At 39.8% G+C, this 14,429-nt stretch overlaps 1 protein-coding gene across 1 annotated transcript; it reads right to left on the bottom strand.

Annotated features, from left to right (window-relative positions):
* On the bottom strand, positions 1-3,325 carry LOC309501282 (extracellular superoxide dismutase [Cu-Zn]-like). The gene is made up of 2 exons (XM_082173313.1): positions 2,514-3,325; positions 1-722 (listed from the first exon to the last, which is right to left on the bottom strand). Exon 2 carries the CDS (start codon positions 705-707, stop codon positions 69-71), a length of 639 nt encoding a protein of 212 aa, XP_082029439.1. The 5' UTR covers positions 708-722; positions 2,514-3,325; the 3' UTR covers positions 1-68.
* Positions 3,326-14,429: the final 11,104 nt, after the last annotated feature.

Raw genomic sequence — 14,429 nt, 5'->3', positions numbered from 1 at the left:
TTCATTTTATGAAATATACTTTAATGTAGGACACATACAAAGAATACACAAGGAAAATCATGATTATCCTATTTGAATCTACCTCCACATTTTTCCTTGGGGGGCACTTCAGTCTTCTGCCACAGACTTGGAGTAGTAATACCAATCACACCCAAAGCAATTATCTGTCCAGCACTCTCCTCATCTGAATCCATTCCCGGATCATCCTCCTTCTCATGAACCACCACCGCACGTCCCAGAATGGAATAAGGCCCAAAGAGCTTGGCGTCTGGAAGCGTCAGGGACTGCCTTATAACTCCTTGCTTGGAAGCAAAGTTGCCCAGGTCTCCAGGAGGGTGGTCAACGCCGTTTGGATTGTAATGAGGACCAACAGTGATGCTGCCTTGACTCAGGTCTCCATACCGATGGACGTGCATGGCACGCTCTTGATGATCGTTGGCAGGCAAACCACGGAGGTTGATTTTCACTTCTAAATCTCCATTGGGGAAGAGCTGCTTGAAGAGGATTTGCCCAAAGATCTTTGGCTGGTTACGTGGCAAATTGGGGCTGGGAGTTACTTCACAAGTGGCATAGATTGTGTTGTCGAACTCCACGACTTCCGGCTGTGGAGCTTCGGCAGGCAAACAAACTGGATCTTTGGAGAACTCTCCTCCTTGTATATGCAGCACCAGCAATATCAGAGGGAATATTAGGATGATTTTCTCCATGTTGATCTTTAAAGCCTACAATGAAGAGTGGATTCAGTGAAATCATGCCGTTTGGTTTAAGAATGTAATATTTTTTGATAAAAGGTCAATGCTTTGTTGCAGGGAGCTTTGAGAATGGAAGTTGCATTAGGTAAAATAGCACAACCAGATTAGTTTGCAACGGAAAACCATATCCCAGACAGCAACATAGTGTCGGCCCACATCTGGGCCGTGTGTAATCCATGTGTACCAGATGTGGGCTGGATCTGGGCCGACACCATGTTGCTGTCTGGAAAACGCTATAATTTTTGCATTGCTATGTACCCTTGTGAAAAAAAAAGCACTTATTGCCATTGGATGTGTACCTGTAGTATCTTGAAAATACAATAATAATAATAATAAAAAACCCTGTAGGTCCACTTGCAGATAATAACATTGATGAATTATAAAAAGCCACTAAAGTGTCACACCTGCCAGCCAAAGTGCTTATGATATATACACACAAACATGAACAAACCAATGACATACAGGTGGATGTAATGCAGGCAAAGGTTTATGGAAATGGAAAAGGTCTAGGGAGAAGTGCCCTCTGGTGGCTATCATAGCGCTTCTGCTGGCAGGAGAGACATTAAGTACATGTACACAAAAAAAATAAGAAAAAAAAATAATGTCAAACTAAGAGTTTTACTTTAAAAGTACATTATGTTTTTTAAAAAAAATGTTGTTGTGCTTTAAAGAAGTAGACTTGCTATTCAATATTAAATATAAAGTTCATGTTTCATTGCATGTATATTTTTAAATGCATTACATAAGATGAAATATAAATTGTATTAAAATATATTTTTGTTGACCATAAATGCACAGTAAATATCAGTACATTCAGCAGTGCACTTTAACCATATTTCAAAGACAATACAAGTAATTATGAAATGGATTACAAATAAAGATGTACTTCAGTCAAACAAAGGACTGCTTAATTTACATTTAAAATATGCATAAACATGCAATTAAAGGAACTGTATGTAAGAAATGTATTTCAATTAATCATAAAATGGCCCTTATATGTCACTAGACATTAAGAAATCATGTTCATTTCAAATACTTATATCACTGACAACAGTAGTCCGGCCAGGATATTGTCATTTAAAAGTGAAGTTGCAGCCCTCAACTGATGTTGATGTTATCATGTTGTGTTTTGGACTGATGCTCCACCCTCCACCTATCTACCAATCAAGAAGTCAGTAGTGTTTCGGCATCCGGGTTGCCAGCTCTGCTCTAGTTACCACAGCTGCAGCTACAAACGTGTCGGATAAAAAATGTCTAACGTTACGAAACCTAAAAGACCTCGTTATGAATCCGAAATAGCCTACGTCGTGACAAAGTCCGAAAATAAAACAAGGATTTGTATAGGAGATGCCTTTGAAAGATGGAGACGGCTGAAAACGGAGAAGAATTTGATCCTGCAGCCTAACTGGCAACCTCGAGTCAGGGGGGAGGGGGAGGGGATACACCGCTCTACAGTAATTTGAAAGTGATTGCAGTACCAGTTTTGGCCACAATCTTACATACGGTTCCTTTAAGTCTGAAAACTACATTACATTCTTGCACTTAAGTATATATTTTTTTATAGGTTTAATTTCAATAATATGCACTCTTCTTTAAAGCATGCTAAAGTGTACTTCTTCACAAGGACAGGTAAAATAAAAGACAATATCTATACTTTTGCTTTAACTTTTTTTTTGTTGTAACCTACTAAATCAAGTCAGTTGATGGAGAAAATGGAATGGAGAAAAAAAACACAAGCCTAAAACAGCAAAGGTGCATCACCGTATAGCTGAAAAGTTGTCTTCAATCCGTGTGGAGCCTGAATATTGCAGTCACAAAAATACTACAACACTTAATCTGTGTGCAGTCCTGACCTGGGGTTGAGAGAATGTTCCTTTGCAATCACACTTTTGGCTGCTCTTTTAGGAACTCATGTTGAGCTACAAGTTAACCATGATAGTCTGTTAGTCACTAATTAAGTTCACCTGTGTTTCATTTAGCTCCCTTTGTTTGCCTGTTTATATATAGCACTCAGTTTATTCAGTTCTTTGTCTTGCATTGCACAATGTGTTCTCCAGTGTAGATTATGTCCATTGTTTTGTGTTTATTAAAAGAAGTACTGCCATAGATTCCTCTTCTCTTCATTTGTTGGCTCATTTGTGACTCATTAATTCTTAGTGTACAATTCCACTTGACGTTCATGCTTGACACCACTTCTTATAGCAGATATTCATCTCACATAAGTGAATAGCTGACAGTTCTTCTTTTTCAAGAAACCATTTCTACAGACTCTGATGTACCAAGCCTGACAATTACACATGCAATTGGACTGTTATTTAATTGTCTTTGAAGGCAGAAGTAAACATTTCTAAGGGAATGATTCTTCTATGGCATCGATGTTAAAATCGATTGATTGAATGCAGGTAAGGTGGGACACTTTTTGTTAAACGTGTCATTTAGATTCAGTACCTAGATGTTTATTTCTTTTTACTACTTTTGTTAACTTTAAGGTCCGACTTTAATATTTCATTTTGAATACAGTTGATATGTGTTATTTGCAAGGTATATACCAATAAACATTTTGAGATCATGCACTCCAGACAAATTTCTTTTCAGGTAATGTGACCCATCCCTAATTTATCAAAAATGATCCTGGATCTTAAAAACACATGATTTATTAACACATCAGACAAACATATTCCACCGCATATTTAACAGACCCAAAAGCACATAGATAGACTGCTTTACAAATGAGGTCAGTAAAAAGCTGGTTATTTGCTAAGAAGCTGCTCCTGAAAAAAGGATCGGTACCAACTATTCGTGTTCCTGCTGCACCTCCAGAAGAACTGAAGTGAGTGTAACGTTTTATTAACCTTTATATTAATCTTTATATTAATCTTTGCAAATCGCTTGCACGCTTCACGATGAATGCGGCTATTTTTACACTCAGGGTACATTACGCCATGTTTTCTATGTATGACGTCCTCAATATAATTCATAATCCCATGTTTATAATGAACAACGCGTTATGGTTATTGTGTTACAAACGGTGTACGCACAGAACAGAGGGGCGGGGTACGTGAGCAAAGCTCATTATCATTTAAAGACCTATGCACTTAAACGGCGTGCTGAAAACAGAGCTGTTTTTGACCAGGTAAAATTAGTGTTTTCTTACAATACTAATGAGAATTTTTAATTAAAGTATATTACAAACTTTTAATTTAGACCCTAAAGAATCATATTAGCTTGTACAAAAATGACATTATATGACCCCTTTAATGAACTCTACAACATATTACAAATGGAACTACAACACATGCAACAACAAATAGGCTAACAAAAATTCAATAAGAGGAAAATTTTAAATGGTAACCATATTGTAAAACTTTTTTTCTGTCTGTTGCACACTGTAAATTAACTTAAATTGTGTCCATATTTTAAAGCGTTATATTCTGCATCTACATTTTAATAATAATAATAATTCGTTACATTTATATAGCGCTTTTCTGGGTACTCAAAGCGCTTTACATGGAAGGGGGAATATCCTCAACCACCACCAATGTGCGGCAGCCATATTGCGCCAGAACGCCCACCACACACCAGCTTAATGGTGGAGAGGAGACAGTGATGAAGCCAATCAGTGTATGGGGATGATTAGGAGGCCATGATGGACAGAGGCCAAGGGGCAAATTTGGCCAGGATGCCGGGGTTACACCCCTACTCTTTTTCGAAGGACATCCTGGGATTTTAAAGAGAGTCAGGACCTCGGTTTAACGTCTCATTGGAAGGATGGTGCTCTTTGACAGTATAGTGTCCCGATCACTACACTGGGGCGTTAGGTCCCACATAGACCAAGGGTGAGCACCCCCTGCTGGCCTCACGAACACCTCTTCCAGCAGCAACCTGGTTTTCTCAGGAGGTCTCCCATCCAGGTACTAACCAGGCTTGCTAACCTCTTACAATAAAAAAGGTGTAGGTTGATGACGCATAAGCGGAATTATGGAACTTGTCGTCATGCCGAAGGATCTAATAATGTTTATGGATGAGTGAATACATTGATGTTTTTAACATGACTGTGGTATGAAGCAGGTCGCGATTGCTAATGAGAGACAGATATCAGCGCCACATGCGAGTCCCGCAGATATAAAGGAATAAGGACATTTCCTTCTACCGATCTACCCGCAAGTGCTGAATTAATACTCACACATACCCCTTTTCCACCAGCATGAGCCGGGTGCCAGTTCAGAGCCAGAGCCAGTCCGGAGTTGGTTCGACTGACGAGCTCTCTAAGATCCGGTTTGCCTTTCCACAAGGCCAAAGAGCCACCAGAGAGGCAGATCTTACGTCACTGTATACATCTCATGTTGCCCAGCAACGCTAGCGTGGCAGCGCCAAACACAAACACACCAGGCTTGTTCGAGATGGTTCGGCTTCTCGCAGACCGATCGGCTCATGACATCAAAGCACTGCGAAAGCGATCCAAAAGCTCAAGGAGTCGTATGCTCTCCAAACACTCCCGCAGCTCCGATCGGTCCGTGCCGCTCCGATGCATCTCGAACAAGCCTTCCATCAACAATGGAGGTCGTTGCGTTACTATTGATGCTCATGGCTTTGCGAACCTACATCGGCATCCAAACACGGCGAATCCAACGTGTTCGTGCAGCTCGCCGTAACTTGCATAGACGGAGATTACAATCAAGCTGCTATTAGCTCGATGAGCTGCTATTTGAAAAATGGCGGTGACAAGTTTCTGTTCGTCTTGATGGTCACGGTAACCCCGCCCCCAGCCCCTGACGCAAGCGGTTCATACTTCTAGACCAGCAATGTTTTGGTGCTACTTAAGTACCACTTTTCCTGGTTCAGAGCTGGTGCTTTGGGTGTCGAAAAACAAAGAACCGATTTGAAACTAGGCTCTAGCTCCGAACCAGCACCAGCACTGCCTTGGTGGAAAAGGGTTAACAAGTCAGTTTATTTGGCGAATTAAACTTGTGAGGTAACGCAGCGCTGTTTCACTTGGTCTACACTATCACACTAAACTGCATTTGAGTGTGTTGAAAGTTATAATGTTATTCTATGTGTTTGTTTGTCTGTATGAGACTAGCAGTAAGCTAGATGAACATTAGAATAACATACTGATCATATTCTAACATTTCATCATGTTGAGCTATATAACATTGATTACTTTTATGTACATTTGCTCACCTGTCTAATAAAGTGCATGCAAGACGTCTCTGTCAAGTCGAAGTTTGTCACGGACGTGGAGCTCTCGGCATCTCGAAAACACCACGCCGATATTGATCCTCGTTTTAGTTCTCCTTTTGTCCCAAAGTCTGCTTGCCATGGTCCATAATGCATACGTCAATTTCGGGCCAATCGGACCTTTCTGTCCACCTTTCACGAAGCACATGGTCCAATTAATGCAGGCCCTCTCGCACACATAGACAGACATATGGTCAAAGTGAACCAAAGGGAGGAGAATTTCGCACTGCAAAAAGACACACTTGGAACCGATCTAGAACCCTGCGATCCGGGATCTAGAACCGGGGGCCCCTCGACTACCAGGGTGGCGAATTTGGAGGCGCTGCGACCTTTCGACCCCTGTGTTTCCGCCCTCCCACGTGCAACTTATTCAGTTCAAACTTCACAGGCGCTTCCAGGTCAAGGGGGTCTTTTTCCGGCCAAACGAGCGGACGGGGACACGGAACTCTAGAACCCGTCCCCGGGGCCCGTGGTGGGACCATTTGGGGTCGCTGCGACCTTTCGACCCCTTTTGGCCCCTGTTTGTTTGACGTCCCACCTGCAACTTATTCCATAGGGCTGTTGGTGGCCAATTAGCGTGAAAAAAGGTCAGAGGGACACGGAACTCTGGACACCGTCCCAGGGGCCCGTGACGGGACGTATGTGTCAATTTCGGGGCAATCGGACCACTCTGAACCTCGTTCGGCCCCTGGAGGTGCTAGGGGCCCGAAACTGTCTTCCAGTTTATCCAAACCCGCCAACTAATGTCTAACTATCCTAAGAATGGGCCAAATAAATATCGTAAATTCTCTAGAAATAGCATAGATCATTTTAAGTCTGCCATTGGTAATATCATATGGGATGAAGTACTTGTGTCACAAGACGTTAATTGTGCATACAGTTTATTCTTAAAGTATTTAATAAGGCCTTAGATTTATCGTTTCCGTTGACGAGTGCAAAATCCAGAAATAAATACTCTAAGGGGAAGCCGTGGATATCCGATGAACTAAAAAAGCTTTCCCAAAAAAAAACAAAAAACTTTAGGCCTATAGGAGGTCTATTTTCAACCCTTCTTCAATTAATATTGAAACTTATAAGAAATGTAAAAACCACTTCACATCTTTAGTAAGAAAAGCAAAGAAAGTATATTATTCAAATCAATTTGCACAAGCTTCTAAAAACATTAAGACAACATGGCACCTCATTAATCAATTACTGAATCGTACTAAATCCTCATTTACTGCCCCTGTAGTAATGAACAGTGAGAAGGGGGTTCTCTCCAACCCTGTTGATATTGCTAATGGCTTTAATGATTTTTTTATATCGGTTGGTTCCAAACTATCATCTAGCATTAATGGTTCGGATTTACATCCGTGTTCTTTAATCAAAGGTCAATATCCTCCATTCTATAATTTTGACCCACCAACTGTTCAAGAAGTTCGTAATATTATTTTATCACTTAAAAATGCAGCCCATGATCATGATGGCATTAAAAGTGTTCTTATTAAAGAGACAATTGATTATATTATTAAACCTCTCACTCATATTCTTTCACTGTCTTTGAAAACTGGAATTGTCCCTTGGGATTTGAAAGTTGCCAGGGTTATCCCAATATTCAAGACCGGTGACCCCAAGGATTTTAGTAATTATAGGCCAATATCAATTCTACCGTGTATATCGAAAATCTTGGAAAGACTTGTCTTTTCTAGATTATTTAATCACTTGGATGCCAATAATATTTTATACAAACATCAATATGGTTTTCGGAAGCGACACTCTACTGAGCATGCACTTATTCAACTTGTGAACTATATTTCTTCAGCTCTTGACAATAAAAAATTTGCTCTTGGAGTCTTCCTGGACCTGAGTAAGGCATTCGATACGGTTAGTCACAATATTTTGATTGCCAAACTTAGCAGATACGGAGTGGAGGATGTTGCCTTGAGATGGTTTAGAAGCTACTTAGCTAACAGAGAGCAATATGTTTATCTGGAAGGCTATACCTCCATGAAGTCACAAATTATGATTGGGGTCCCTCAAGGATCAATTTTGGGGCCTCTTTTATTTTTAATTTATATTAATGATATGGTCATGACTTGTACCAATTTCTTCCCAGTACTATTTGCAGATGATACAAATCTTGTAACCTCTCACCAAGACTTTAATATTTTAATCAAAACGGTCAATGAGGAACTATCATACATTGTGGAATGGTTTCAATGGAACAAACTTACTCTCAATATAAAAAAATGCAACTTTATGATTTTCTGTAATATAAATAAACATTATCCTATAGAATCATAATTTTTTTTTATTAATAATACTCAAATCGAATTGGTTCAGCATACCAAATTTTTGGGAGTCATTATAGATAGTGGTCTTAAATGGTCTAATCATATCAACTTCGTATCTAAGAGGTCAGCTAAAATGTTGGGTATATTGAGGAGGGTTTGTCCTTTAGTTCATTCCTCAGCTTTTTTAACCTTATATTATAGTTTTCTGTTTCCATTCATTAATTATTGTAATATTGTCTGGGCAGCTACCTATCCTACCTACCTGAAGAAATGAATAGTCATACAGAAGAAATATCTTAGATTTATTTCTCATTCAAATAGATATGCACCCTCGGCACCCCTTTATAATAAATTTAAAGTTCTCCCTATTGATAAGGTAAATATTTATCAAACATGTTTACTTATCCATAAGTTTATATATAGGAAACAAGATCTACCAGACTCTTTTCAGAGTTTGTTTATCCTTACCTCACATGTACATTCATTTCAAACTAGACATAGTAATAATACTTTACTCTTACCATACACACGAACTACAAGAAATCAATTTAATATTTTTTTAGAGGTCCTAAGCTCTGGAGTGATTTAAGTCCAACGTTGCGATCAATGTCCTCTTATTCTGCTTTTAAAAAGCATTTGAAGAGACTACTATTGTTAGCTTGACGCCTTTATGTAGTCCTTTCTAGGTATTGCTTGCTTTTTCTGCATTCTTTCTAGATTGATCATTTTTTATGTTAGTGAATTGTTGTTTTGTATTTTTTTTTTTATTTTTTTTTTTTTTTTTAAGTTCTTCTGCTTATGCACTTGCTTTGTTTCGTTTGTTGTTTCTGTTTGTTTTTTTTGTTTTTTTTTGTTGAGTGTTTAGTCTGCATGTCACATGAGTTAATATGAGCAGGAGTGGAGCTCTGTACAAGCCTAGAGTGGCTTCGTTCCCTCCTTGCATAGTTTTGTACTTGTACTAAACGTGCTAAACAAATAAACCTAAACCTAAAACCTAAACCTAAAAACCTAAACTTCATAGAAAGCTGCGTCACACGGCCCCCAAAAACATACAGAGAGGGGAACGTCTACACACACTCACAAAAAAACACTTGGTGGTTAGGGGTCAAAATAGGCACTTCGTGGACTATGAGGAAGACTATGGTGAAGTTTAGGTGGTCAGGGGGCATCATAGGCACTTTGTGGCAATGAAGAAGAGGATAGGTGGTTAGTGGTCAAAATAGGCACTTCGTGGTACTGAGGAAGACTATGGTGAAGTTTAGGTGGTCAGGGGACCCCATAGGCACTTCGTGGCAATGGAGAAGAGGATAGGTGGTTAGGGGTCAAAATAGGCACTTCGTGGACAACGAGGAAGACTATGGTGAAGTTTAGGTGGTCAGGGGACCCCATAGGCACTTTGTGGCAATGAAGAAGAGGATAGGTGGTTAGGGGTCAAAATAGGCACTTCGTGGACAACGAGGAAGACTATGGTGAAGTTTAGGTGGTCAGGGGACCCCATAGGCACTTCGTGGCTATGAAGAAGAGGATAGGTGGTTAGGGGTCAAAATAGGCACTTCATGGACAACGAGGAGGACTATGGTGAAGAGTAGGTGGTCAGGGGACCCCATAGGAACTTCGTGGCAATGAAGAAGAGGAAAGGTGGTTAGGGGTCAAAATAGGCACTTCGTGGCACTGAGGAGGACTATGGTGAAGAGTAGGTAGTTGGCGGACCCCAAAAGCACTTGGTGGACCTCCCCGTAGTGCACTGGCACCCCCAGAGGCGTCCACACAGGGCCTATGGTAATTTATGGTAACTTTGGCCACTTTATATGCGATTTTACAAAACGTCCACGTCACCATTAGGTTAAGCAGCTCGTGTCGTCCATTTCGAGCACGCGGACCTCCGAGTGCCTAGGCCGACAATGGCAACTTAAATGAATGGGAAAATTCCCACGAACAGCCTAGTTTCCCTTACTAGAGGTATTTCGGATTTCATGGAAGGAGAGCTCGATTGCATACAGAGAGGCCTTAAAAGCTGCTAGATCTGCTTATTTTTCAACCCTATTAGAAGAAAATAAACATAATCCTAGGTATTTATTTGAAACGGTGGCTAAACTAACGAAAGCCCAGAAGTTTCCAAGCAACACAGCAGTAATGACTTTATGAACTTCTTCACTTATAAGAGTGATAATATCAGGGACAAAATTATAACTATGCAATCGTCTACTACAGTATCGAATCAGGCAGTGCATTGTAGTCTCCCTGAGGAAAAATTTGATTCATTTATTGCTATAGGAGAGGAAGAATTTTGCAAACTCGTTAATTCATCTAAATCGACAACACGTATGTTAGACCCTATTCCGACTAAGCTACGGGGAGAGATGCTCCCAGAGGTCATAGATCCTCTTCTTAATATCATTAATTCGTCTTTGTCTCTAGGATACGTACCAAAAACGGTTGCCCTGCACGCTTAATAAACAAACTACAGCTAGTTCAAAACGCAGCAGCTCGAGTTCTTACCAGAACCAGGAAGTATGACCATATTAGCCCGGTTCTGTCAACACTGCATTGGCTGCCTATTAAACATTGTACATAGTGCAAAGCACTAAATGGTTTAGCTCTGCAGTACTTGAGCGAGCTCTTAACGCATTATAGTCCTTCACGTCTATTGCGATCTCAAAATTCCGGCCAGTTAATAATACCTAGAATATCAAAATCGACTGCTGGCGGTAGATCCTTTTCTAGCATAGTACATGTAGCCAGTGTTTTTTTTTTTTGTTTTTTTTTTATATAGAATAGTAAGTGTTAGTAATAATGGGTAAAGTGTTGCCAAAAGAGATCTTCAGCAGTTTCTTGAAAATGGCTAAAGACTCAGCAGCTCGGGTTGAGTTAGGCAGGTCATTCCACCAGCAGGGAACAGCCTAGGTAAAGGTCAGTGAAAGTGATTTTGTGCTTCTTTGAGATGGCTTCTGGCAAGCTTCTGGAGGGCACATAGTTCTGAAGCAGTGAGTTTAGGTATCAGGGTGCAGAGCCTGTGGTCGTTCTATAGGCAAACACCAGTGCCTTGAATTTGATGCGAGCAATTATAGGAATGGCCTGATCTTCCTAATGTTGTATAAGGCAAATTTGCATGATTAAAAATAAAAAGGTTTTATGCAGGTATTATCTAGCAATGTAGTCTGTGAAGTCCAACTGATCATCAATCCCAACTCCAAGTTTCCTGGCTGGATGGAGTTATGAATGACAAACCTAGCTGAATGGAGAAGTTGTGATGGAGTGTTGGGTTGGCCGGGCACTGAGGCCCCGTCCACACTACTGCGTTTTTGTTTAGAAACGGAGAATTAAAACGAATACGATCTCCGTCCACACCAGCGTTTTAGCTGCGTATTAGAATTGATCTCCGTCCACATTAAAACGACTGAAAACGCGGATCACGTGACCATTCACCAACACTGGGCATGCGCGTGCCGGTGTAAACACAACTTCATTGATAAAATGATCACACCATGCGCTGGTTCTTCCCGGGTTAACCCAAAACCGACGCTTCATGTGCGGTCGATACCGCCGCTGCACACGGGAATTGTCCCAGATCGCTCGAATAATAGCTTGCCTCCGGCACATGTAGGCAGTTATAGCATTGTAAAATGCAGAATTTACTTGCACAACAGCTGCTAGCAAAGCTATACGCCATGACTGATGACACCTAATCATAGAGCCGAGCGTGAGCCTCTACTACGTCATCGTTTCTAAAGTCCTCCGTTTTGACCCGTCCAGATTAAAACGCCCTCCGGAGATTCAAAACGAAAAACGGGTCGGCAGCGTTTCTAAACTTCTCCGTTTTGGGTCTCGGTTTTTGCCGTTTTAGTGTGGACGGGAGGTGCAAACGTAACAAAAGGTCTCAGTTTTTAAACAAAAACGCAGTAGTGTGGACGGGGCCTGAGATTCACTTTTGAGGGCGTGGCTTATCAGTAGGGATGTAACGATTCACTCAACTTAAGATGCTATACAATTCACGATATTGGTTTTTACGATACGATTTTCTCACAATTTTATTGAACAAAATGAGAAATAAGACAAATTATAAATTAAAGAAGTGTCCTTTTATTTCTTAATAACATTGAAATATATTTTATGTAAAAAATTCTTCAAAAATGTAGTCAACAGGGAGTGGAGACTGCAACCCAGGACAGTAGCAATGATCTGAGACATATTTGGATATGTTTGCCTCAGCACATAAACTGTCTAGAATTAAAAGCAGTTCAAGGAATGCCCGAGCGAGCTACAAGCTCATTCTACCCTCTGGTATACCTGTGGGCATGGGCAAGCAGAATGTCTATTGAAGACATTTGCCTGGCAACTGGCTGGTCATCACCAAATACAGTGCATCCAGAAATTATTCAAAGCGCTTCACTTTTTCCACATTTTGTTGTTACAGCCTTATTCCAAAATGGATTAAATTAATTATTTTCCTCAAAATTCTAAAAACAGACTACCCCTAACTTTTCACCAATTTAGGAGCTGGTTTTACCTCTAAAATGCTGTGTGAAATACTCTTAGGGCAAAAATGTAGGAGTCCTAAAATAAGGACACTGCCATTATCTATCATTTAGTTTCTCCTAAATCTTTAAGTTAGAAGCTACTTTTAGCCTCAAGATGTTTTGTGAACACAACCCCTGAATTTAAATCAGTATAATGATTTATTTGGAGATTATTTATAATGTAGACCCAGATGCAATAAAATGACTCAAAGTCGTTAAGCATTTGCTGTATGTCTGCAATTTTAATAGAATCTTTATTTTTCAATGCAAAAAAAAGTCTTCAATATCTTAATGCATCACATCTAAACAGGTAAAACAAGTTACTTCAAACATGTATTATGATTCGATAGACTATTGTTGCCACTTTTACACAAATGCCTCATGCACAATGAATTAAAATAATTGAAACAAAACACATCCCTCCAAAAATCTTCACAAATTTATGGCAACACACTAAACTTTTTATTTTTTGACCTTCTCCAAATGGTCCCCTTGTAAATCAATCAATCAAATTCCACTACTAATTTTAACAAATTATCCTGCTTTTGATTAATCTGAATGTCAAATTATTTACTTATTAGACACCTTCGGGCAATGTTTTTTCTTATGAGTCTGTAGACTAAATTATCGGGTAAACCACCTCCCACATAAAGAGCACTGGTATGGTTTCTATCCAGTATGAACAATTCTCTCATGAATTTTCAAGGATTTTGACCGAGTGAAACTCTTCCCACATGTAGAGCACTGATGTGGCTTCTCTCCAGTATGAACTCTCTCATGAATTTTTAAGGATTCTGACCGAGAGAAACTCTTTCCACAGTGTGAGCACTTGTACGGTTTCTCTCCAGTATGAACTCTCAGGTGTACTTTTAAGGAACTGGATGTAGTGAAGGTCTTCCCACAGTCAGAGCAAACATGAGGTCTCACACCAGTATGAATATGCTCATGCTCTTTTAAACTGCACTGTTAAAAAAAGTTCCGTTAAAAAACGGAAAAAGTGCTGGTAATTAATTACCAGCACTTTTTCCGTTATTGTACGGGCACTTCCGTAAACCTTAAAACGGATATTTCCGTAGATTTATATGATTTTTTCTGTACCATTGACGGACATTTCCGTCAAACCTAAAATGGAAAATTCCGTATTTTCCGTAAATTTTTGCGTTATTGTACGGACAATTCCATAAACCCTATAACAGATATTTCCGTAGATTTACCTGACTTTTTCTTTACCATTTACGGACACTTCCATCAAACCTAAAATGGAATATTCCGTATTATTAAAGTACTCAATCCGTACCATTTACGGACACTTCAGTCATCCTAAAATGTTTAATTCCGTACAGTTCTCTATACCGTTTATCATCAATAAAGCACAAATGTAGAATCACAACAATTATTTATTTTCTTTAACAGCTGCCAGTGCTTTAAAGTGATTGCACTTTTTGTGGTGAATGAATTGCAATATTTACATTACAACCATTAAAACATTCAGAACATCACATTCACATTCAGAGCAATTTTACATACATAACATACATACAGCTGTTCTCTCAAAGAACTACAGCCATGTCCTTTAACAGGGAGCTGCCAAATCTAGCAACTTTTTAGCACCCACAGGCTGACAGGCATTAATAACAAGTGGATTTGTT

This window comes from Leuciscus leuciscus (genome assembly GCF_965113295.1).
Source record: "Leuciscus leuciscus genome assembly, chromosome: 6".
Lineage (NCBI taxonomy): Eukaryota > Metazoa > Chordata > Actinopteri > Cypriniformes > Leuciscidae > Leuciscus > Leuciscus leuciscus.
Note: the sequence above shows the minus strand (reverse complement) of the source record. Positions and strands in the feature narration are given on the sequence as shown.